This window comes from Pelodiscus sinensis, chromosome 6 (genome assembly GCF_052426305.1).
Source record: "Pelodiscus sinensis isolate ZL-2025 chromosome 6, ASM5242630v1, whole genome shotgun sequence".
Lineage (NCBI taxonomy): Eukaryota > Metazoa > Chordata > Testudines > Trionychidae > Pelodiscus > Pelodiscus sinensis.
The window spans coordinates 48165196-48191631 of record NC_143057.1 but is presented as its reverse complement, the minus strand read 5'-3'; the positions used below and the strand labels follow the sequence as shown (position 1 = coordinate 48191631).

The 26436-nt window shown below is 38.9% G+C and overlaps 1 protein-coding gene across 2 annotated transcripts; it reads left to right on the top strand.

Moving 5' to 3' along the window:
- Nucleotides 1-857: 857 nt before the first annotated feature.
- Nucleotides 858-25728, top strand: LOC149524145 (uncharacterized). 2 transcript variants are annotated; one of them, XM_089779273.1, is made up of 4 exons: nucleotides 862-1426; nucleotides 16384-16593; nucleotides 19085-19182; nucleotides 20069-25728. In XM_089779273.1, the coding sequence occupies exons 1-4, from the start codon at nucleotides 1306-1308 to the stop codon at nucleotides 20096-20098; spliced, it is 459 nt and encodes a 152-aa protein (XP_089635399.1). In that variant the 5' UTR covers nucleotides 862-1305; the 3' UTR covers nucleotides 20099-25728. The 2 variants fall into 2 exon arrangements, with proteins under 2 accessions (XP_089635398.1, XP_089635399.1); XM_089779272.1 differs by lacking the exon at nucleotides 20069-25728 and having other exon boundaries at nucleotides 858-1426; nucleotides 19085-19283.
- The last annotated feature ends 708 nt before the right edge of the window (nucleotides 25729-26436 follow it).

Sequence of the window (26436 nt, the reverse complement as noted above, 5' to 3'; positions counted from 1 at the left end):
TAGGTACATTTGAGTACACAATGTAATTTTGTGGGGATTGCAGGAGAATAGGTAAGATTAAAAAAAACTAAGATGGACACCATCGTATTCTGTTTCTATATGAAATGGGACTTAATTTCTTTAAAAAAAAAAAGAGTGACATAACACAGGAAGAATTTGTCACTTAACCATGAAGCTTAAGGGGGTAGCTGAGTTAGTCTGAAGAAGTGGTCTATGCCCACAAAAGCTCAAGATACCATCTACATGTTTTCTTAGTCTATAAAGTGCTACCAGACCATTTGTTGTTTTTTAAGTTTATCTCTTAACCATGTCACTCAGAGAGGATTTTGCACTGTGGAACTGATACAGAATTAGAAGAATTTGCTGTAATAACTGGATAGGGGTAAACTTGCTGCAATAGATAGCTGAACAAGAAAAAAAACGTGCATTTTTTTTTATTCAAAAGTAACTGAACTTCTCCTTAATAACAAAGCCTTTACAATTTTTCACTATTTCTGGATAACATCTACCAATCTTGTATGCAACTGGAGACTGAAACTGGAGTTGCTCAAAATAATTGGCTAGCTGAATTGTCATGTGACTCACTTGCAAGTGAAAAAGCGCAAGCATTCTAAACCTAATTCATGGCAGCACTATTTATCTGTAAAAGTTTTTTGTGCGGTACAGTTTAAGAATTGTTTCTTCCATAATGTCTTTCTATAAATGTTGTTAGAAATAGAATGGTAATGGTAAATAGCAGCATGGCTGCTTTTTGATGTTGTTTTTTGTTGAACTCTCATTCAAACATAATATAATTTAGTTCATCTTAGTGTAAACAGTTTATATTTTATAAGATTCAGTTTGGTTTTATTTTTCTATTTTAATTATGTACATACAAAAAGCAACAGAATAAATATTAAAATAAATTGTATTACATCCTTGATTTTGAACCAGCTTACAATAGAGAAACCCCTGTGAATACTGAAAAACCTAAAGTTGTGGTTTTCTTTAAGAGGAACAATGAGACTTCTGTAATGGATTTCACATGGGTATTTCCTCCAGTGTTAAATTTGGGGAAGAGTGAATAGAGCTCATTTCTAAGAGTCTAGTGATTTTCATTTGTCATCCTTCTAAAACTCATTTGTCCTTTTTGCATTATTTCTTCAGTGTGTTATATATTTCTTACAACTTTTTTCCTTAGCACTCTCTCTTTTCTTTTCTGTCCTCTTCTGTGTCACAGCCTCATCTCCTATACCTTTCCCTCCTACTGGTACCTCCTTTTTGTCCTGTGTGGGAAGTGATTCACCTCCTTCACCCACCAATACCATGCCCGATGTTTGGTCTAGCACAGAGCTTGTAATGGTCATGTTGTTACCACCTTTCCTAAGTGACCAGGCACAGCATGTTAGTGTCCAGGGATCCTTTCACCTCTTCTGTCAAGCCACTGGTAAGTAAGAAGACCCTCTGTAAACCAAAACTTTCTTCATTGCATATTTTGTATCCATCCTCATGTCCTGATTAATACATGTGATGTGGAAGATGACCATCAATGGCAGTTTAAGGATGTGTCCTGAAATCAGTGGGTATTTAGTATCTTTCAGGATTAGGCACAAATTCTGTACTACAAATACCTCTGCCCTAACCCAGATACTTTAGCATGGGCTTATCATTAAGCATGTAATAGTCCCTTGACGTTTATTAAATTATTCATGTGCTTAAGTAGTTTGCTGAATCATGGCTTTACATATGTAAAAATTATCTTACATGAATACACATTTTTCATTCCCATAGTTCATATAACCTTCCCCCCTCTATTATGTCATTTTACTGACCTGAATTTATTTGAGTTGAACATTACGTAGACTTGACTAGTTATTTTTCATGTTTTTTGGTCTGGTAAAATTCTTATTATTTACTATCTTTCATTTCACAATGTATATCAGCTGAGAACTATAATTCTGAGGCCAAAGTTATTTTTCCCCCCTGAAATGTATAGTTTCTCTTTAACAGGCATTTGGTACAGAATTTGACTTGTTTTGAATACTTAAACACCTTTACTACCTAATTTGAAGAAGAGATTCGAAAGCGTCTGGTATACTGCTAACCTTAGAAATAAGGCATTTTTTCATGTTGCTGTCCTTCTGCATATGTTTCACATTTCTTAATGGACAACTTTCAGATTAAATATGGTTAAAATATTTTAGATTTTGTAAAATAAACCTTTATAAAATTGAAGGCCATACGTCCATAAGTTAAAAAAATTAGTAGAAACCATTTAACAAATATTTCTTTTGGCGTTTGGTGTAGAAATATTGTAGCAAGTATAAACAAAAGTGAAACAGACAAAAGTAAATAAGTAAAAGTATAAACAAAATTATATGGCCAACATGAAGAACTGCAAAGAGCAAAACAGCATAAATAGTAAAAATAAATGTATAAATATTTTGTGTGTCGTTAATCTAAGCTGATGTTAATAATGTAGGTAAGAAGCTTGTTTATTTTTAAAAATTGCTTTTTAACCAATGTACCGATGTAGTGTGTCTTAAATTGGTATTTGAAAATGTGTGTTCTTGCTTGTTTTCTTGGGCTTTCTCTCGCAAATATAAATTATAATTTTTTTTAAAAAAAATTGGTAATACAGTTAAAACAAAAAGAAATGTTTCTTAAAGCCAATCTCTGGAATTTACAAAACATAGGGTATGTCTACACTGCAAAGTTAATTTGAAGTAACAGCCGTTATTTCAAATTAACTTTAATAGCGTCTACACATGCAAACCGCTATTTCAAATTAAATTTGAAATAGCGGAGCCCTTAATTTGAATTTGGTAAACCTCATTCTACGAGGAATAATGCCAAATTCAAAGTAGCCCAGAGTGCAGGCACTCAGGGCACTCCAAGACAGGACTGCTTTGCTGTCCCTCATCGAGGTAGACAAGCAAGTGGGGAACCCTGAGAACTGTCTGTCCGGGGCGGGGATAGGGTTCCTTTAAGCACGGAGCTCAGTTAGCCTCAGGCAGCAGACCCACACACTAAGTCCTAACCTGATGCCCTGCCGGCACCGGTTCTGGCCAGCTTTAACTTCAGTTCAGGATCCACTCAGTGTGGATGTGCTATTTCGAAATAGTTTTTGTGTATAGATGCGTTATTTTGAATTAGCTTAATTTGAATTAACTATTTCGAATTAAGTTAATTCGAAATAGCACTGTAGTGTAGACATACCCATATAGACAAATAGTTTAAAAGAACTGGATAATGGAAGAATCAAATTTTACTTTTGAAATTCTTCTGATTAAAACAGGAAAACTAAATGTGTTTTTAATTTGGAGTGTCAACTTAGCCACCTGTGGGTTTCAAAAAAAAAAAAAAAAGGGAGAGTATTTAATTGTTGGGTTATATGTGGCAGCTGGAGCTGTTTCACTTTCCTCTGAAACATTAAGAATCTTACAGGAATCTTCTTCTGAAAAGATTAATAAAATCACAAGTCTGAAGCAGTGGCCACAACTTTGTAGGACCTTCTGAAAACTCTATGTGCTGGTTTTACTGCTGAGCAGCAGCAATCTAACAAGCTTTCTATTAACAACTCTGCATTCTTACAGAGAATATTGGTGACACTTTACTTAGAAGTAACTATAAAGGAGCCATGTTGCCTGCAGACGACATTCAATATAAAATGTGGTGTTTTGCTATGCAGAGAAGAAGAATATGGCATGGATGGAGAAAGAAATGCTATAGATTCTAAGAAGCAAGAGCCCATGTATAATTCAGCCACATAAACTAGAATCTATGCTCTAATTAAAAAAAAAAAAAGTTGTGAAGAAAATTTTTGAATGTGAATTCAGTGTAAATGATGTCTAAGTCTGCAAATAGTTTGAAGGCATGAAGGTTCTAAAAAATATGAACTTCCCCCAATTCATTTTGCTGATGTGAGGAAAGAAGAATTCCATATCCCTATCCGAAAATTCATGTCACCTCTGCTGTGTCCAGTAGGAAAAGGGATGCATTTTTTACATTACCAAAAGCCTAAACTGCCTACTTGTAACCAAAAGCAAAGCCTCCTATGTTTTTCCAGGTCCTAGAAGACCAAATGGTTGATCACCAATCTGCTGAATATCCAGCTTCCCTTGATAATCTCTATCATGCAGGTACTCACTGTTGATGCAGAAATGTTCAGCATTTTGTAAGCAATATTTCATCATCATCAACAGCCATGGGCTCAGTGCCCATTGGTGTCCAATGCCTCCCTCACTTTGGGTCATATTAAACTGAATTTAGTAACAAGAATGCTATGCTCCAGTGAGGGGAGAATTGGCAGGGGGAAGGGGTTTAGTGCTACATTACTCTGGAGGTTCTGATGAATAATTCAGGCCTAATGTGCTGCATAAGTCACACGGGATATGGCTACTTGTTTAAAAATATTAAAGTAACCTCATAAGTACAACAATTAGAGTTCCTTTTCCTTCACTTGTCCCCACTCCCTGCCACAAAATGAATTTTTCCATAATATTCAATGAAGTGTCATGGTAAGCTGCCCCAAACACCAGCCCCAAAGAAGGGCAACCGACTGAAAGGGTATTTGTAATTGAACTGCCACTGATGCCTATATCAGGATCTGCTAGTATGCATTTCTGCACAGCTGCAGAGTCCTATCCTAGTCAGTAGGACTTCCCATGGATCCGAGGGATGCGAAAGGTTAACTAGTAACCAGTGGGGCTGAAGCATCTCCCTGTCTGCACACACAGCAGCTGCTCTTGTCCGGAGCAGCCTCTGTCCACAGAGAGCCCAGCTAACAGGGACTGCTCTGGGAGGGGTTGGGAGCCGGCAGCCAGCTGCAGCATGGGACTGGGAGTGGGAGCCCCACAGGCTAGGGTCTGTTTGAGCTGGGCTGAAGCGGTCCCCATGCCCAGATCCCACTTAAATGGTTAATCAGTTAAACATTAGGCTAACCCAACATTTAACTGATTAACCCAGATTTTACATCCCTAATGGATACCGAGGTCTGGAAGAATCTAGAAGCACACTGGTCCCTAACTTTTAGATAAATAAACTATGTATCAGAATTGGCAGGGCAGAGTCCATGAAGATTTAAGTGAGTCTAGTGGTAAGTGGGAAAAGCCTTGCGGTGGTAGCCTTTAGGTTCAGAAAGTACTGCTTTCCATTGTCTTGAAGATTCTATCTTTCCTAGAGGTTTTTCTCTGAAGTTGAAGGGTTCCCGTTACTGTTCTTCTCAGCTCTCCTGCTTGCGTGACATACCCCCATGTAAATGACAATTAAAGCTCCCAAATTTCAGCAGTAGATTTTAAAGAAGCTATTTATATCTTAATCGGGTAATAAGCCCTATAATTACTTTGTTCTTATTAATGGCATGTCCCTATGAGGGACATTTTATCAAAATATGGCACAACCAGTTTTTCCCCCATTAAACCCTAATTGTAGCATTACTGGGGGGGAAAGGGGAGTCCATAAATTTTAGAATCAAAATCAAAAGTAACTTATGAAAGCTATTCTCTCTCACTTCTCAGAACAAATATTAATCTACTGAATTATGGCTGCAAACATTTTCTATGCTGTCTATTTTAAATCTGTATTCTTTTTTAGGGCATGCATACACAGGCAGGTATTTCAACCAGGATGGACAGACTTGAGTTCACACTACCACTCTAAAAATAGTTGCATAGACAGCACTTTGAAGTTGTGGCTGAGGCTGGGAGCTCTGGTTGTGAAGCCTGCCTTTATCTCTTCAAAGGACTGCGCTCCAGCCCATGCTGCAACTTCAGAGTGCTGTGTGGGCAGCTATTTTTAGAGCATGAGTGTGAGTCCCAATAGCCAAGTTCATTGACCTGTGTTGGGAGGGTTGTTGCTTTAGTCTGTGAGCGCCTCGGATATCTCTGGATGCAAAGTGGATAACTGCAAATGTGCAAGGTTCTAGATACAAAATCTGTATCCGCAGGCTGCATCCATATCCTCAAAAATGATCTAAAGCAGATATTCATGGATTTGCAGGACTAAAGTTATCCATAACTCTGGAGAGAATGTATATCTATCATACTCAACAGGTTACACCTAAACTAGTGTGCAGACAAAAACTTGAGGTTTGGCTTTATTGATAATTCAAAAAAATAAAATAATATAAACCTCAACATAAGTTTTCTCCTTCTCTGAGACTGGCTCTTCCTGGAGTTTACTTCTCATCAGTGCATTGTTTTAAATTATTACTTCTGTGGACCAGTTGAAAGGTCACTGGATCAGAGCTTGAGACCAGCCATCACATGGCTCATGAACAATCTATTCCAAAATCAAATTTATAACTTAGACTAATTTATAACTCATTACATTTAGAGTAATCCAATCCGTTAAAAACAAATATCTGAATACGTCCTAAAATGTTTTATTTGTACAGGAAAACTTCAGTTACAAATACAAGAGTTACAAACTTGACTGGTCAACTACATACACCATTTGGAGCTGGAGGTATGCAATCAGCAAGTAGCAGAAACAGAAAAGCAAATATAGGACAGCACAGTGTTAAATGTAAACTACTAAAATATAAAGGGAAAGTTGGAAAAAAAAGATTTAGCAAGTTTAGGAAGCTTTTTCTGTGCTTGTTTCATTTAAATTAAAATGATTAAAAGCAGCATTTTGCTTCTACATAGTAAAGTTTCAATGCTGTATTGTCAATGTTCAGCTGTAAGCTTCTGAAAGAACTAGCATAATGTTTTGTTCAGAGTTAAAAAGATTTCAGGGTTACAAACAACTTCCATTCCAAAATTGTTCATAACTGAGGTTTTAATGTAAAGTTTTTATGGTTAGTAAATTAATTTTAAAAGTAAAATAATGTGGTGCTATTGCTTTGTGAAAGCCCCTACCCTTTAATCTGTACAGTCATTATTAAGCCACGCTTGGTTTGTTTTTATCTTCATGTGGGGATGCTGAATTTGAACTATTCTCTTTCTTATATTAAGTTGTCCATAAACCTTTCCTTTCTAATCTGAAGCTGTCTGCCCAGAACTATTTAATATCAGTATTTGTGATTATAGTAATCTGATGGATCTTAATAATACCTTTATGCCTTACATATAGATCTGTGTCCTTTTATTTCTTTCTCGTTTTTAATACCCAAGGTCACTGCAAAGCTGCCTTTAGAACACTACTGTCCTTATTACATGTTTACAGACAAGTCCTTGAAACTGGTCACTCATGCTTACAAAACCAACTAAATTCATATCTGACAGACTTGGTCAAAAGCATGCAGTCATGTTTAACTAGACTAAGGATGTCTTTGCTTTTGTTGATTTCTGTCTCAAATTTATGGAGAGCTACAGTTGTTATTGGCTCATTATAATGTTAAAGAAGCACTTCCTCTTTCAGAGATCAGTGCTTTGACCAATGTATGCAAAACAGTTCTAAGTCCTGTCATGTGAAGTAGTGGGTAGAGCCCATGAAAGCTCGTGATACCGTCTACATGTTTTGTTGTTCTTTAAGGTGCTACTAGTCTATTTGTTGTTTGTTAAGTTTTTTCCTAAATACCAATGTCATTACGTACACACACTCCATGCCCTTTTTGGGAATATACATAGTCAGTTAATAGCATCTCCAGGGACGCCTTATTGTTTTTAAATTCTTGGTGATAACAGTAGATCTAAACAAACAGAAAACAGCTCCCTAGTTAGACTGATATTTACTGTGCATTGATACACTTGAAGAGAAAACGGAATATAGTATAAACTGCAACCCTAAATGTACTAATTGCCAGGGCTTGACAAATCCGTTTATCTACTCGCCCGTGGCGAGTAGATTTCAGCCAGTCGCCCTGTTCACCAGTGGTGCGTGTATACACAGTGTGGGTCTGGCACATGCGCTGTGCGGGGCTGGCTAGTGGATTTCGCCGCGGTTTGTCGAGCCCTGCTAATTGCAATAAGGACAATTACCATTACTGGTTCATTTTAAGTGAATGCTTTCTTTAAAAGTGTGTACCATCCTTCACCCCACAGATGGTTGTTCACAATTTTAGCCTGGAGTACATTAGGTCTAAAATGTATAAACTCTGAATCGGTAGGGTGAGAATGATAAAGGTTAGAGCATCCCTCTTCAGAGAATTATAAATAGGGCACTATCAAATTCATGGTCCACTTTGGTCAATTTCATGGTCAGAGGATTTTAAAAGTTGTAAATTTCATTATTTCAGCTATTTAAATCTGAAATTTCAGTGTTGTAAATGTAAGGGTCCTGACCCTTCACTGCTGCTGGCAAGGAGACCAGCTCTGAAGGCACAGCCACTGCCAGCAGCAGCACAGATGTAAGGATGACATGGCATAATATATTGCCCCTCTTACTTTGTGCTGATACTAGCAGAACTGAGCTCTTGGTTAGCAGCCACCATTCTCCAGCCACCTAGCTCTAAAGGCAATAGCCCAGAAGTAAGGGTGGCAATACTCCAACTCCCCTGCAACTCCCTTTTGGATCCAGTTTCCCAATTTGAGAAATTCTCATCTCTCCTGTAAAATCTATATAGTTTAAGCAGGTAAAAGCATGCAAAAAAGGCCAGATTTCACAGTCAGTTACATGTTTTTTTTCTGTCCATGAATTAGGTAGGGCCCTAATTTTAAATCACCAGTTAAGATCTGAGAGAAATGTTTTCTCCCATAGTATAATGTGCTATTGGCTAGAATCAATGAGATTTTCCCCTCCTGCTGAATCATTAGGTAAAGAAGTAGACTACATCATTCTAGTAAAGCATGCTTATGTTCCAAACAATTATCTTTAGCTAGCATATTGAAAATGGTAATCCTAAACAATTTTTTTTCTCAAGTTAGAACAGGTATTTTATTTATAATAGTAATTCTTAGCATGTAGGTAATACTTTACATATTTTCAAATGTACCTTACTAACAGTAATTTTTTTTTGTATTTCCGTTTTTGTCTAAGGATCAATGAATTGTTTGTAAGTTGTATGCACTTTCATTGTTAAGAGACTAGATGATGTAAGTTGGTACATCAATCTAGTGGGTTTTTTGTGGGATTCTTTGAATTAGGACAATATCACTGCAAAATTGATCACACTTCAAAAGATCTGAAATACATTTTTAAAATAAAATTTTGATTGTGCGCTACTTTATTAGGAGATCTCTACTGTCTTTTGGCATAATATCTTGTTGAGTTCTCTCTGTAGGAAGTGAACAATCTCCTGAGGCTCAAATATACAGCAAATGATGTGTATCTTCTAACTTGAATAGGAAACGTACTGCTGGATACCTGCATGAACTTACCACTTTGTTGCTTACTGCATTACATAATTAGAGCAATACTTAGGATCAGTAAGCAGTAAGGTCTCTAGTGTAGGCTCTCTAAGCTGATGAGAGCTCTTCCATTGGCTTGATTTCTCCAGCTGCTGAGAGACACAATAGCTATGTTGGCAAGAGAAGCTTTCTTGCCAACATAGTGCTGTCCACACCAGTGCTTAAATGAGTGTAAATTGTTGCCCTGAAGGGTGGCTAATACACAATCCAGAGCAACATAATTTGTCAATTTATGCCAGAGTGGAATTATTTGTCGCCGTTTTATATAAGTTGATCTGATACTAACCTAGCAGTGTTCCCAATGCCAACTTAGTGTGTGTTATTTAAAATCAGTGATTCAGTCTTTATTATAAGGTATTCCAAGTGAGGTATTCCAAGGAAGTGTGTTTTGAGCTAATACGCAATGCAAGACATAAGAATAAGTTGTCTCCAAAACAGCTGTGGTAAATTTATACTGTGGCAAACAGTAAGACACAAGTACCCAGATATACTGAATTTAGCTTGTAAAGTCTGCGCTTCTAGTGATCTGGCGGCATGCCTTTGACCAAATACGGTCTGTAGAGTCTTGCAGTGGTCTCCAAGACTCTCAGGTTCTTTGTAGATAGTGTGTTCTGAATATTGGGAGATTGGTTTTATTAGACTTGATATCTTTTTCTTTTGTAATACAAAGTTCTTAAATATCAGATGGGTAGCCGTGTTAGTCTGAATCTGCAAAAGTGATGAGTCCTGTGACACCCTATAGACTAACAGATTTATTGGAGCATAAGCTTTCGTGGGCAAAGACCCACTTCATCAGATGCATGACATTCTTAAAACAATTCTTGGATCTCTTCTCCCATGTCTAATGTACCTTATGGCTACGTCTACACTGGCATGATTTTCTGGAAATGCTTTTAATGGAAAAGTTTTCTCTTAAAAGCATTTTTGGAAAAGCGCGTCTAGATTGGCAGGACGCTTTTCCGCAAAAGCACTTTTTGCGGAAAAGCATCCATGGCCAATCTAGACGCGCTTTTCCGCAGAAATGCCCCGATCACCATTTTCACGATTGGGGCTTTTTTTGCAGAAAACAAATCTCTGCTGTCTACACTGGCCCTTTTGCGCAAAAGTTTTTCGGAAAAAGACTTTTGCCCAAATGGGAGCAGCATAGTATTTCCGCAAAAGCACTGACAATCTTACATGAGATCGTCAGTGCTTTTGCAGAAATTCAAGCGGCCAGTGTAGACAGCTGGCAAGTTTTTCCGCAAAAGCAGATGATTTTCCGGAAAAACTTGCCAGTCTAGACACAGCCCATAAGTTCTGCAGAGCCTTAGACCAAACTAGCAAGTAAAGATTTATAGGTAAGCCCCTGTAAGAATTTGGATTTCAGACCTAGGCTGTAAAATGCATTACTGATCACTGATATGCAGCCCTTATGTTACAGCAATGAAACAATATTAAGAATATTCTAAGACTATAAACAGAATATATTTTGTCAGTTGCCTGCTCTCTCTCTCAGAAGGTATGATTGGTTGTCCTTGCTTAATGTTGGATCATGCATATTAATGAAGACCTAATTTTCTGTTTCCAGCTAGATTTCAATGAGAAATCCTTACCTGTCAGATTTCTGGGAGGCTAAATAATTCCCATTAACTTTTGCTATTGTGCTGATATCACCCATCTCTTGTACATAGATTTTATGTACCTTCTTCCCCACTCCTCCCAACCAAGTAAGGATCAAACTTAATTTCTACTGTTTTTCCAGCCTTCTTCACATCATATCCCATCTCCTCCAAAAGATCAAGGTAAAATATTCAGTTGTTCACTTTAGAGCACCACAGTTATAGGGTTTTGATACATGCTTTTCTTCCTTAATTACCTCCAGAGAGTGGCTATGTTTGTTCTTGGTAAACTATCTGGCAGCTCAACTTTATTTTGCTTTATCTCTAAACTAAGAAATGAGGATCTTATTCCTGGTACTAGGTGCACAATGATACCAAACTGTTAAGAATAATTTAAATTAGAAAACCCACAAACTGGAAACTAAATAGTCCCATTAATCCATAGTATTCAGCTTTCTTACATTTATTAGCTTTTATAGGCAACTATCTAGTTTCCTTCTGAGACCCTTCTTGGATCCACCTAGCTGATAAAACGTGCTATTATCAGAATAGGCCATACGTGACTTTTCCAGCTTTATGGACAGGTCCTCTGGTTTGCTCTTTGCATTCTTACTATCTTCAGGTCACATGCTTGGTCTTAAATCTATATGTGTTGTGCAGTGGTGACTGGATTTTTTTCCCAAGACTTTTTTAGTTTCCTTATGCAACATTTCACGTGCAACCTGTTTAAACTTTCCCATAAAGCTGACAACACATTTTCAATGTTGCTATTCTGGACATTTAACAATAATTTAACAATCCATTTTTGTGTAAGCAGCAAGTCTTGCTTTTTAGATAGGATCTGACTGCTAATTGAAACAAACAGCATCTTGTGGCACAAAATGAGCCTTCTGTCAAGGACTTGGAGAGATCTGTTTCCCATGTTTCTTTTTGTGACAAGCTGCTATTCAAGCTATTCCTGCTTTCTCTCCCAGAAGGGTAATGAGCTTGTACCTCCATATAAATATCTTCCTTATCAGGTGGAAAGCACAACAACGGGTCATACTAAATTCTTTCTTTGCCCCTATTCATTGATATCCCAGCTATTTTTTTATAAAACTTGAGGCAATATCTCTGGACTTCCTGCAATCTGTCAAGAAACTTTCTTTCGGCAACTGCCCTGTTTTCTTATGTCTTGCTCACAGGTTTCGCTGGCTCACATCTCTTTGCTGTGAACACTCCTGTCATCTGAAGAAGTGGGTTGTGCCCACGAAAGCTCATGATACCATCTACATGTTTTGTTAGTCTTGATGGTGCTACTAGACTATTCAGGGGTTTTTTAAGCTCTTTGCCAATTCATTATCAGCTAGCCTGTGACTTCTGCTTCTCATCATACAATTTCCAAATAAAGAATCACTGAGCCCACCACCAGTTTTCATTCACCTATTGTTCAAAGTATAGTATTAGCACGATCTCTGTTACATTAGAAAGAAAACTGCTATCTGCACAATGTTCTTTTTTTGTTCACTGCTCTGGAAGGACTAACCTTGCCTTTCCCTTTTCTGACCTGATTTTTTCTGTGCCTATTTATACACTTTTATATAATCCTAGCTTTGGATAATGGATTCTTAAATGGTCCTGATGGGTTGGGCTGGGGTGGGTGTGCGCGCGCAGTACTGTGTTTCTACTTCAAAGCAGGCCAGACACTAGGTGTTGCTCCAGATCTCTCATTTCTGAGATTAGGAAATGTCCCGGTTTGGCTTTTCTGAACTAGTTACTTTGTTGCCAGCTCTATACCATCTATCTGTATATATTCTCTGTTTTAGGATAGCATCTTCCATATCAGTAAACCAGTAATGAAATCCATTTCTGTTGGCTCTCTTTATAGTGCTTTCATCATTCCAAACATCAGTACAAAGAATCCCTCTTGTTTTCCTGCTTTAGCGCACATGAATTGCATACATTTTCATTAGGCTAGTACAAAAATCCTTCTATTCTGAGATGAAGGCGCTCTAATGCCCTTGCATCCAGTGCTGATTAATCAGTAAAGTTCATTGGGTATCAATTCAATGGTGACTTTTAGATATTAGCTAGATACATCTCTAAGCTGTTTATTCCTGCTAGCAGTTCACTCTTTGCTTTTACCTGATTACAAGTCAAATTTCTTTCCTATTTAATTTCCATCCTTGGTAATCTTAGAGTTACCTTCAGGAAGACTTGATCTGAACTTTGTCATTTTAGCTCCAGGAATAGTATGACTGTGGAAAATACAATAAGATCTGTTGTGGTAGCATTTCTGGTGCTCTGTACTGTACATCTTTAAGGGGTTCATTAAGTATTGGACACTCACTTTCTTCCCCTCTTTTGCAAGGCATGGTAGCATTTTGGCCACAGGAGCCAGGATTTTCCATTAGTTTCCTTCAGGCAATCCTCCCCCTCACCCCACCCACTGCTGTACATAGTGTCAAGGAAACAGCTAATTTCAATGAGCTTTTTGGAAGCAATCTCTACTCTCTTTCAGAATTAGGTATGTAAACAGGGAACCCTTAAATTCTGTCAATTTCTAGATTGGAAAAGGCCACAGTACTCTGTCTATTTTGCATGTTGCCAGTAGAATATCTGCAGCTGTATTATTCTTAGATTTTTTTAACTCTGCTTTTTAAGGGAATTTAGAACAACCATTTCAAATTCCAGTGACTAAAGGTAGGCACCAAAATCCCTATCTCAGTACCTAAAAAGTAACCTGAATTGGGAATGTAAAAGAGTAGTTGATTAGTTGACTACTCATGTCACCCCTCCCCCCACCTTTTCTGCCTCTGATATATATATGCAGCAAGTGGGAGCAAAGCTGGTTCTCCCACACTGACTCCAACTTCCCCCCTCACACACACACTCCAGCAGCAGCCCCTGTTGGCAGCTGCTGTGACGAAGCAGCCTCTGACCACAGAGGAGATGAGTGTCCCGACCCCCCGCGGACAGGGGCTGCTGGACCTGCTGCAACTCTGCAGTTTAAATGTTCTAGGAACCTGACTTAGGAGGTGGTGGGGATCTGCAGCTTCCACTGATATGAACAAGAGTTGGAGAAACTGAAGTTTCTGACTTTTCAAAGGTGTTAAGTCTGAAAATGTTGGTTTTGTGTGACATGTACAAAGATGGCAGCCCTGGAAAATGGAGTCTTGTATATACACATACAAGCATAAAAAAGTAATATAAACTTCCTTTCACTACTCAGAACAATGACTCCATATTGAATGAGAGGAGGTTTCTAGAGGAAAAGAATAGTAGTCTAAAGTCTTTGTGGCTTTTTTTTATTTGAATATATGACAAGATAATTAACTTGACTCTTTTCAAGTAATTCGCCACGTAGTTGTCCAAATGTTGATGGCTTTCAGGAACTTGGTGTCCTTGCTTGAAACAGTGGCTTTGAGATGACATCCCTGAAAAATCCAGTTCCTAAGGTTGGTTTTACTGTATTGATGGTTACACATGCACAGGGCTCGACAAATAATACAATCTACTCACTCGTGGCGAGTAGATTGTAACCTGAAAGAGCTGGGTTCGGGCGATCTGCGCATGCGCAGCTCGCTGGACAGTGCAGCTGGCGAGCAGGGCTTGCCACGGTTCGGCGAGCCCTGCATGCAGAATGGCTTCTGATGTATATTGTACTCTTATTATGCATTAATCTGATCCTTCTCTTTCATTGTATAATTTTTTTTTACTCTCTCAAGCATTCATAAAGAAAGGATAACAGAATGTAAGTATTTGTTTAAATGTTAGAATTTCATATCTTGGGGTCTTCAGTGTCACTCAGTGATCATTTCCCTTGTATTCAATCTATACTGTATCCAATTTATAGATACAAAATAAACCATACATTTTCTAGCGATAGCACCTGATTGTTACTACTGAGAAATAGTTGGCAATGCTTCTATCCTCTGGTACAATCACCTAATTTAAAAAGAATAATCTGTTTTATTGGATTCCTCGGCACAGGTCAGCAAACAGCTTTACCATTGTTTCACTGAATCCGTTAACTACAAATTATAGAAACAAGGGTACCCCTGAGGAAATTATGGAGAGTTAAAACTAGATTACACATAATAGGTGTTTGAATCAAAATGTATGCAAATCATAATAATGTAATCCAGAAATCTGGGGAGATCAAAATGTTTCATAGCAATTTTTTTAAACCTTTTTGATGCTGGGAAACTGAGCAAATAAAACTAATCAGGACTAAACTACAGTGCAGAAAAGTCAGTACTGATTTCTTTCCCAAACAGATCAAAAAGGACACAAATGTGTGGTCTGAATCCTGTTTTGTTGTTACAAATGTTTGATGTGTAAAAAATCTTGCAGAGTGTGTTGGAAAGTCCAGGACTGCTGACTGTGCATAAGATGGATGTTTGTGGGAAGCCAGCAAAGTAACTTGGTTATCACTTGTTCAGTGACTTGCCAGAATTCTGACCCAGAGCCACACTCCTTGTGCGTGCCAGAACATGGAAGTTTCTGAAGAGATTGCCAAACCAAAGTTTGTTTCGAGCTTCTTGAAACCTTCTAAGACCATTATATTTTTTAGGTACTGAGCTTGTTCTGGTAATGAAAATAGAGCAGGCATTTGGCAACTCTTTTGGTACTTTGTTATGAATGGGAAATTGCAGGGGCAGGGGAAATCACACTGATCTTTTAAAAAAAATCCATCCTGAAGTTGTTAGATATGGAAAAATGGAGGTGGCATACAGCCCATTTTCTTTCTGAGCCATAGCTGTACACACCAACCAGAATTGTGTTTGTTTTTCTTTGATAGCAACTAAAAAAACAAAGCAAAAGGGGGCAGAGGGGGGCTATCTGACACCATCCCTATCTTTGGTTTGATTCCTCACTGATGGTATGAATATTTGATTAGTTGAAAAGACTAGATGACTGTTTGCACTCTGCTCCTCTTACTACTTGTGTAAGATGCCCAGTTGTTTCATCTAATCACAAATGATAGTATGGCAATAAGATGAATACCTCCTTTGTGACATCTGAATTTGATTTCTTCATTATATCCCCTTATCTTCAGTTCTTGAGTGCCTGGCCTTTTTCTGCTACCAACTCATACTCTTCAAAAACATTGTTACATTGCTTTCACATGGGATTACCTAGGTTCCCCCTTGCAGTCCAGTCTATAATCAGGTTACTTTTTCTAGGGGTGGTTTCTGCTTGTAAAAACGTCAGAATTTAGGCAGTTCTTTGTACTTAATTTCTTGAGAATCATTTCTGATTGAGTCCTAGGCTTTATTCCTGCCTAATCACCATTGGCTCACTGTGCCCAATGTTCTGAAAACATAACACTCACTCATAGGATCAAAGAGAATCCACAGAACAGGCCTTATTTTCAGCCATTTAGGTTCTAAAATCCAGAATTTTTTGCTATCTAATCACACAGGGTTTCATGACAATGTTCCATTACACTTTAATCTACATTTTAGACACTCTTCGTTTTTAAGTTCTCACAAGTGGTTCCTTCAGTAATGAAAATAACATTTTCACAGGTCCCAGTGATGCACGATTTGTCTGGAAGAAGAATGGACAGAAAATGGAAGTGTGTGTCAGTGAGCAATCTCATGCCCTGGCTGATGGCAGAGTGCACATTCTAAGCTGGGTGAAAGATGCTGTAGCAGAAAACTCAGAATACCATTGTTCAGTCCTCTCCAAAGCTGGAAATAAAACATCAAAAGTGCTCATCACAGTGGAAGGAAAAGGTAGGTAGTTGCCTCATGTACGTACTACTGACCCTGGGCCTCATACATGGAGGAGAGCTTTAAAATTAGCTCACACAAAGATTGTACACTCATAAAACTGACACAGTACTCCTCCCTAGACAGTCACTTCCCCTCTATTAGAAATGAGAGGGGGGGTTAAAAGTAAATTTAGTATCTACTAGGAATATGAAAGGTTAACTCATAAGCATCATTCTAACCGGGTGATGCTTAGCAGTTCTGGCTAACTAGTGGGGGCTGGAGCAGCTATCTGCTTGACCAACCCCAGTCCAGATCCCACTTCTAGTTGGTTAACCTAATGTTTAACTGATTAACTGGGATTTTACATCCCTAGTATCTCTTTCAGATGTTATTGTAGTAGAGGGTCTCCTATTCAGATCTCAGTTCGCAATATTTAAAAGGCTGACTTATTCCCATGGAGATTGTTTCTGGAACAGCATACCCCCATATTTGACTCGTGATTAGTATTGTGGTTTCATTTCTAGACTACACATTTGCTGAGTTATGAAAACAGGCAATTTCAAAACAAACATGTGCACTTACATAAGCCTGGATTTTTAGTTTCCTGGTTGAATACAGCTGTCAGCTTTCTATATTCCCCTTCTGATTTACTACATTTAGTAAGAGAAAGAGTAGGGGTCTGAAGTATCTACACTTGAAATTTCCAAAATAAGCATTTAGTAAAGGTTTTCAAAAGTAAGTGCTTAAATCCAACTGTAGGTACTTAAATAAGGAGCATAATTTTCAAAAGGCTGAATGCACCCCTCAGCTCTCCCTGAAGTCCGTTCTCACAGAGTAGTTATTAACGGTTCACAATCCTGCTAGAAGGGCATAACAAGTGGGTTTCCACAAGGGTCTGTTTTGGGACTGGTTCTGTTCAATATCTTCTTCAACGATTTAGATATTGGCAGGGCTCGACAAATCGCTGTATCTACTCGCCTGTGGGGAGTAGATTTCAGCCGGTCGCCTCATTCGCCCCCTCCAGACAGTGCTGGTCTGGCGCGTGTGCTGTGTGGGGCTGGCAAGTAGATCTCACCAGCCCTGGATATTGGCATAGAGAGTATGCTTATTAAGTTTGCAAATGATACCAAGCTGGGAGGGGGTGCAACTGATTTGGAGAAGAGGGTCATAATTCAAAATGATCTGGACAAACTGGAGAAATGGGCTCGGGTAAATAGGATGAAGTTTAATAAGGACTAATACAAAATACTCCACTGAGGAAGAAACAATCAGTTTCACACATGCAGAATAGGAAGTGACTGTCTAGGAAGGAGTACGGCAGAAGCGGATCTAGGAATCATAGTGGACCACAAGCTAAATGAGTCAGTGTGACGCTGTTGCAAAAAAAAGGAAACATGATCCTGGAATGCATTAACACATAGGTTCCCAAACTGGGGAGTGAGAGGCAACCCAGCCTTTCTTTTCCCCCCCACCCCCGGTCAATCCCCCTGCAAGTTTTGCTGCTATTTTGGGGGGAGGGGGGGACCCGAACGTGAAGGTCTCTCAAAAATCAAAAAGGGGCATGATGTCAAAAAGTTTGGGAACCACTGCATTAACAGGAGTGTTGTGATTAAGACACGAGACGTGTCAGAGGGGTAGCCGTGTTAGTCTGAATCTGCAAAAGTGACAAGGAGTCCTGTGGCACCTTATAGACTAACAGATGTATTGGAGCATAAGTTTTTGTGGGCAAAGATCCACTTCATCAGACATGCATCTGACGAAGTGGGTCTTTGCCCACGAAAGCTTATGCTCCAATACATCTGTTAGTCTCTAAGAAGACATGAGAGGTCATTCTTCTGCTCCACTCTGCACTGATCAGGCCTCAATTGGAGTATTGTGTCCAGTTCTGGGCACCACATTTCAAGAAAGATGTGGAGAAATTGGAGAAGGCCCAGAGAAGAGCACCAAGAATGATTAAAGGTCTAGAAAACATGACCTATGAAGGAAGACTGAAAGAATTGGGCTTGTTTAGTTTGGAAAGGAGAAGACAGAGGGGACATGATAGCAGTTTTCAGGTATCTAAAAGGATGTTACAAGGAGGAGGGAGACCAATTGTTCTCCTTGGCCTCTGAGGATAGGACAAGAAACAATGGGTTTAAACTGCAGCAAGGGCGGTTTAGGTTGGACATTAGGAAAAACTTCCTGTCAGGGTGGTTAAACACTGGAATAAGTTGCCTAGGGAGGTTGCAGAATCTCTACCTGTAGAGATATTTAAGAGCAGGTTAGAGAGACCTCGATCAGGGATGGTCTAGAATGGTACTGGGTCCTGCTGTGAGGTCCCTTCCAGTTCTAGTGTTCTATGATTTTATGAATAGCAGTTGCATTCTCAGCACTTGTGTAAATCTGGCCCTTTAAGTTTCTGGGGAGTGAGAAAACACCAGCGCCCCTGACCATCAACCACCTACCTTTGGAGTCAATGGTTATTTGATCACAACCTATGCACATAGTTTGTTTCATTACTTACCATTTTCAGATAATACAGGTCAGGCTGGATGGATAAAGGAGTATGACCTCTGGAGAAGTGCAGTCAGTGAACATGACACAATGATGCAAAACTGGAAGATGACCTGGGTAAGTTTCTTTGGTGCAGACATGCATGTGCTTGTCTGCTTTAGTGTGTGAGTAGGAAGAGCCAGAAAATCCTTATTTTTGACTCAGTACACTTGTGGAGACGGAACAGAATAGGATTCCATGTATAATATTGCTTGCTTGTCATTGTTAGATCTAGAAGCACTGCCTTCTTCTGGGGGAGGTTTAAGAAATAGTACCATAGGGATTGATGCTGGGAACTGAACCGAGGCTCCTAGAAATGACACCAAATTGTCTCCGGCTACTTGAATCATACCTGGAAATGCTGTTATCGAAAGTATCCCTGTTGTGCTCAGACTCCATTAATTTGTCTTGACCATATTTTCTTTCCCTTTTCCTCTTCTTTATTCACTGAGCTTTCTTCTCTTTTGACTCTATGAAATGGATGGTATTAAGAGTAGGCCCAACTTTCCTTGATAATGGACCAGTGTGGGGATGGAGCGCTAAAGTGGTTTTACACTACCTTTACATTTATTCCCTCCTCTAAAATGTGTTTGGACCAGGGACTTATTTGGTTCTAATGGCTGCTGATAAAAGCTGGAGTTGCAGGGATGTGTCCTGGTTGATCCCAATTCGCCAAGCTTTACCCCCCTCCCTCCCCAAAGATTATAGGTATGTCCCTTAAGTTGGCATAATTGCCCCTTTGTGCCATCAGTGCAACTACATGAGGCCAAGAATCTGGCCTTTGAAGTTGAGAAAAGAGCAGATTCAGTCACTGGCAAGTGACTGAATTGCCATGTCTATAGCAGTATGTTTTATATGCACTGGCAGTAGCTATAGGACAGGCTGTATCTAGAATCAGCTCTTTTAATATGAAAATATTAATCTAATTTTCTAAAGTAAACTGAAAACTATCTTGTTCTTGCAGGAGAGCTGCAACAAGAAAGATGCTCCCTAATGGACAGACAGAAGTAAGACTTGGCAGATAAGGAAATGTCTGAAAATTACAGCTTCCAGTACTCTAACCAGCGCATTTGAAAAAGGATTCAGCAGGTGTGGGTAGCTGGTAGTGGGGCTTGCTGTTCAAGAGAATCTGCTGAAAATTTAGGCAAAGCAAGATTTCCTCATTGCACTGAAGAATGTTTCATCTACTACCAAGCCAATCCTCCTCCCTTGGAACAATCTGATACCAGTTCTTTTTCTACTAGTTATTCAGGACTAGAAAGTGCTTTGACTTGTGATGCCCTAGATCCTGTTTTAAGCAGACCAGGTAATTTTGATTACAGCATATGAATTTATTAAAGCAGTGGCAATTTAACAAGGATTTGCATCACTTATATTTTAAATGTTTTTCTGAAATGTAAAGAGTAAGGTTTACCTTCAATGTCAGTTCAAGACTTTTAAAGAACATTCCTTCTTGTATGGGCAAATTCACTTTTTGCTTGTGTAAACGGGTAGCAAAGCTATAATAGTATTTCAATGAGAGACTAGTGTGTGGTTCATCTGGAATGTAGTACATGAATGCTTTTCATCAAGTAGAGAGACTCTAAAATTAAAAGTTGTTTTTGAAAAGATAAATTTCTATTACACAAATTTGTGTATCAAATATAATTTAACAAGGTACAGTCAATATTTTTAGATACAGGACTCAGAGTCCTGATTATGCCAACTATAATCTACCAAATTCATAGTTGTTAAACATGAAATCTTGTCTTTGTGTACTTGTACTATTCAGATTTAAAGGGAGAGATCAGCATTTTTCAAACTCAGGGTCCCCAGGTTATTGTAGGGGAGTCATGGTATTGCCATCCTTACTTCTTCACTGCCTTCAGAGCGGGGCAGCTGATGAGGATCAAGCACTGAAAGCAGCAGCCCAAAAGTAAGAGTAGAAATGCAATACCATATACTCTACCATACCATCCATACTTCTTCTATGTTGCTATCTTCAGAGTTGGGCTCTTGTTCAGCAGCTGCTGCTCTCCACCCACCTAGCAGCAAGGATGACAATACCACAACCCTTCCTTCCTAATAACCATCTTTTGGGTCAGGATCCCTACATTTATACCACCATAACATTTCAGATATCTGAAATAATGAAATCTACTATTTTTAAAATCTTGATGACTCTGAAATTGACTGTGAATTTGATAGGGCGCTAGCAATAATATAAACCACAGCATACAACGTGCTACAAAATGTGCATAATTTTTTGTGCTTTGAAAGATCAAGTTTGTTTTATGCTAAACATCTCTAAACAAATTCAGCAAATGATTAGGGCTAAAGGTGAGACCAGAATTGTTTGTTTTTATTGTTCCCCGTAAACTCAGACAATAATATTAAGATAACCAGCCAAGTTTTGGGTACCTACTTGTTCCACAGTGCTTTTGGTATTTTAAAATAAGGTTGTTTTTATTCTTTGCAGAAAGATAAAAGTTTGAGACAAGTTTCATTCTTCTCTCTTCCTCAAAATTCCACTATTAGTATTATGTAGAAAGCCCTCACTTTTAGCTTTTCTTGATTGTGTTGGGAATGGTCTTTCCAAAAAACCAACCCCCTGAATTCTCTCCATAATCCTGAATGTACATAAAATACATTTTTTTCCACACTTACCTGAAGAATTCCTTTCTTTGAGCAACAACCTCTACAGATCTTTTACAATGGTACTTCAGTCTTTCTGGAGCTCAGAGACTAGACCTGTCAGCAGGGGAATATTGCAAGCTTGAAGTTCCCTTTTGTTAAGCACTTGTACAGGTAGGATAATTCTAATAAGTCTCACACTGTTAACTATATTTTGAGGAAAAAACCAACAATTTCTCCATGTAGTGCATGGTGGGCTTGTCTTCACTAGGGATGTAGAAGTGTAACCATTCAAATAGTTAACTGATAAGCATGAGCGTAACAGTTACATGCTGGGGAAGGCGGGGTAGCAGGCAGTACATGCCGGGAGCTGGTTTAAAAGCTGACTTCCGGTCTGCACAGCAGGCTCTGCAGTATAAAACTTATACTCTGCCTGCAGCTCAGTCATCTTCCCAGCGTGCACTGGCTGCCGGCCCTAATCCCAGGAAGCTTTATACTGCAGGGCCTGCAGTGTGTAACTGCTAAGAGATTTAACAGTTAACATGGTTACCCTAAGTAATGGCTTTTTAACATCCCTAGTCCTCATTTGATAAACTTAGTCCTTGAATGTTAATTTCCATCTCAGTTCTGGATGATCCATTTGTCCCTAGGCTGGACCAGCTCTGTAGACCTTATTACTTGAAGAAAGTAACTTTCAGGATGGCACAGATAAGTTTTCAGACTAAGGTTTACAGACCTACTAGAATGGGATTTTCATAGCAGGACATGGACATTTGCTCCTGGAGAAAATACATTACTTTTGGCAAAAAAAAAAAAATAAGATGACTAAGATGCAAAATTTGGTGAAAGCTATGTAGCAGCTCTCAATATCAGAGACAATGCTCATAAGGACTGGACTCCCTCATGAGGCCTACCTTCCAAATTAAAAATACAATACCAGGTCTTATGTGATAAAGCTCCCTATCTCCACCATATTTCACACTCCATTTCCAGCTGTCAACAAATAGATTTGAGCTAAGGATTAAGTCCTATATACCTGCCTGAAACCTATTTAATTCCTTACATCTCTCCTCTCCCTACCTCAGGGATAAGTCATGTGATTTTTAGGTTCAGAGACTATACTTAAAATACTGTCCACCATTTTGCATAGCTTGTGAAAGAATGCAAGGGCACGTAAAGGAGAGTTCATACTTTTTTTTTTTTTGGCTTGAGTTTTCACACCAAAAGGAAGGCTGAGAGATGCCATCTTAGGCTTAGCTACCTGTGAAGGACCTGTAAAGAAAGGAGGTTACATTTTTACCTGAAAGATTAACCTGTCAGAATTGCTGAGCTCCTGACCACATGGGCCAGAAGAGGGTTAAATGTGGCAACAGGGTCAGAAAGCCCCTTACAATGGAATTGGGAGCAGCTATGCTCTGTCCATGACTCACAGGCATGAGGTAGCTGAGCTGTAGTCAGAGGCATGGCTGGATCTTCCAACTGGTGCACTTCCCTCATGGAGATAATACTGTTGTTATCTCTGCCTGGCTTTTTCTTGCCCATGGAAGAAGAGGTAACTCGACTGGGCCTGAGTGGTGAGAAAAATTGTCCTCTACCCCAGAGCTGGCAAAGTCCTGCCACAAGACAATTGCTAAGGACAGGGATTTGGAGCAATTACATTTTTGAATTGCTCCACTCCAGCTCTGCTCCATGCTCAGACTCAAATTAATTTTTAACTAAATAAAGTGCATACTGTAATTTTGAAAAAACATTATTTTTATTCAGAGTTTTAAAACAATTTAAATGTCATCAACAATGATACAAACTCGAATCATTCATAATTCAATCTGTAAAAAATTATTGCAGCAATCAAGTCTTTCATAGCCTGCCTCAGATCATTTAAAATTAACTTTAAAGCCGAAAACAGTCACTCTACACTAGCTTGAGTTGTTGGCATCCTCAAAGCAATTCTACAGGCAGCCTGAATGCGGTGTAGGAAGTAGTGAATGACCTCAAAAACAGACTTAACTTTTAGCCTACCAATAGGCTCCATCACCTCACAACCTTCCCGAAAGTTTCTCTTGAATAATGCTTCATTACAATTATGAATCACAGAAACTCGCCAGCGTCTTTCTTGTTTATCCAATTCCTTTCTGAAGTTGTCATCTTCGGAAGAATTGGTGCTTGAATCAACTCTATTTCCCTGTGACGTCTGAAGACGTCTCAGGGATGAACGCTCGAACACAGCCTGCTATTTCTGAACGATGTGAACTTTACGAAACCGCAGATTTGATTGTTGATGACTCCTTTTGTTGTGTTTTGTTTTCTTCAACCTCTTTTGCTGAGTTCAAATGTAGCAATAGATTTTGTTTTTTGAGTCATCGAGCAATATCAAGGAGCCCTTCCTTTGCCTTTGGTATTTCCCTTGAGGTAAGAAATCGGATACCATGGGTCAACACAAACTCCAGCAAGGAAATGAATATTGTCAAAAAGCTTCTCTGCATTTCTGTATGGAGGATAGAATTCTTTCTGCAATTTGTCCACCATTTTCTTGCAAGAATTTTGACAGTTGCCATTCCTTCATTAAAACTCCCGAAGTTACATCAACAGCTTGAAGATTCACAGTTGTTTGGTTTGGCTTTGCTAAGAGGTCTCTCACGTTCTTCACTTCATCCCATTCAGCTTTTGTTAACTTGAGTTCTCTTGTGCCAGCAGCAGCCACTTGTTCATAGTAAGATTGAAAAATGAGAAGCCGCTCAATCATCGCAAATGTTGAACCCCAGCGAGTCACAGTATCCAATGATTGAGTTACCCCATGTAGATCAAGCAGAACACTGGGGGTTCGTAGTTTGACAACGACTTGTCGAATTTTTGCCAGAAATTTCTTTGCATGTTTTTTGTTCAGTCCATCCCAGATTGCCAACTGAAGAGCGTGAATGCCACACCTCATCAGTTGGACTTTTGAGTTGTCCTCATGAAGCTATGTTGGAAGTATGAGGCTACAGTCATTAACCCATTATGCAGCAGCATCCATGTTGAGTTAGATTTCATCCATTCCTTTAGTTCCTTCATCAGGCAAAATAGCTTCAGTTCTGTCCACATCCCTGTTCTCAAAGGTAGAAATGGTTTCATTGTCCTCGCTGAAATTTTTGACGGCACATCATGTTTGCTGCATTGTCAACGCAGATGCTCAGCACTTGCATTTCACTGATCCCAAATTTTTCTAAAGTAGCTTTTACTTGACTTTTCACGTAGGAAGAATTGTGACGCCCTTCAGTGTCAATTATGTCCAAGGTTTTTACCACAGCTTTATCTTTTCCTTCTTCGTAGTACTAAGCATTGATTGCAAGGAAACTTCTGTTTCCATGGGTTGCCACATCCATTTTCAGGTAGCACAATTTCTGCTCCAAAGCTTTCTTGAGCTCTTCGTGAGCAGACTCAGCTGTGCTGACAACTAAATGATGAACCACATCGTGCCCTGTCGAAACGCCACACTGCCGACCCATTCACCTGCAATTTTTTGGAATCCTTTGTTCTTTAGCCTGAAGGTAGTGAGTGGTGTTGAACTCAAGCAAACCATTTCCATCAGCCCTTCACGGAAAGTATTGGCATCCAGGGTGACTGTAACCTTTGAGGACTTCAAATATGAGTCAAGTTTTGTTTGCTCAATTTTGGGTTTCTTTTCAGATGAAGCTCTGCAAAAAATCTTTTCTCCAGGAGTTTTCAGAGAGCCACATGAACGTCGTTTAGCTGCCTCATCTTCCTGGTTCTTTTTTGTAACCAAGGCCGCATAGTTTTCAGGATGGTTACGTTTTACATGCCACCAAAGGTTAAAATTTTTCATGGCACTTGCTTCACTTGTCTTGAAGCTACAGGGTTTGAGCTTGCCATTCACTTCCTTTTCTACCTTGCACGTTGCCAATTTCTTCTTTGCTTTTCCCAAAAGCCCAAATTTGGACTTTTCAAATTCAAAAGTAAAGACATCAAAGAGATCCTTTTCCGTAAATCGGATATCAATCATGGGGGGGTAGATTTGATTTTTTTTGTTGAAGCCATGGCCAAATCTTCTTGTGCTGCTACCGCATCCAAATGTTTCTTATGATCTTCGAAAAGCAATGAACAAAAGCATTACATTTTTTTATAATGCACCTGCTTGTGATATCTTAACCACTTAAGGTACTTCGAATTTATTTTGGATTTTCTGGACAATAATGATAATTTTCTTTTTACACAATTATTAAAATATATTTTAACATGTTTCTTGCAGTTTTAATGAAGTAAGAAGTATTTATAATACACATAATTATACATTTTTATTTATAAATTGCGAGTTCGTTTTTATGAAATTTTGCGGTAAAATATTAATTAAACTTTAAAATTTCGAATATCTCAAACACTTTAATATAGATATATCAATGAAATTTGGTATGTGCTGTAGCGTTAGGACATGCTATCACTGTTCTACAACATTAATTTTTGGGAAGTAATGAGGCTGCACATTACAAGTTTGAAAATAAACACATATTAATCTAACACATGAGTTCCCAAACTGGGGGGGGGGGGGGAGAAGAAATTCCAGGGGGGGTATGAGTCAACCCAGCCCTCCCCCCCCCACAAGTTTTGCTGCTGGGGGGGGAGGGTTTCTCTAAAATAAAAAAAGGGGGGCGTGATGCCAAAAAGTTTGGGAACCACTGATCTAACTAATCTATGTGAGTACATACTCGCCTAACCTTGGCACAA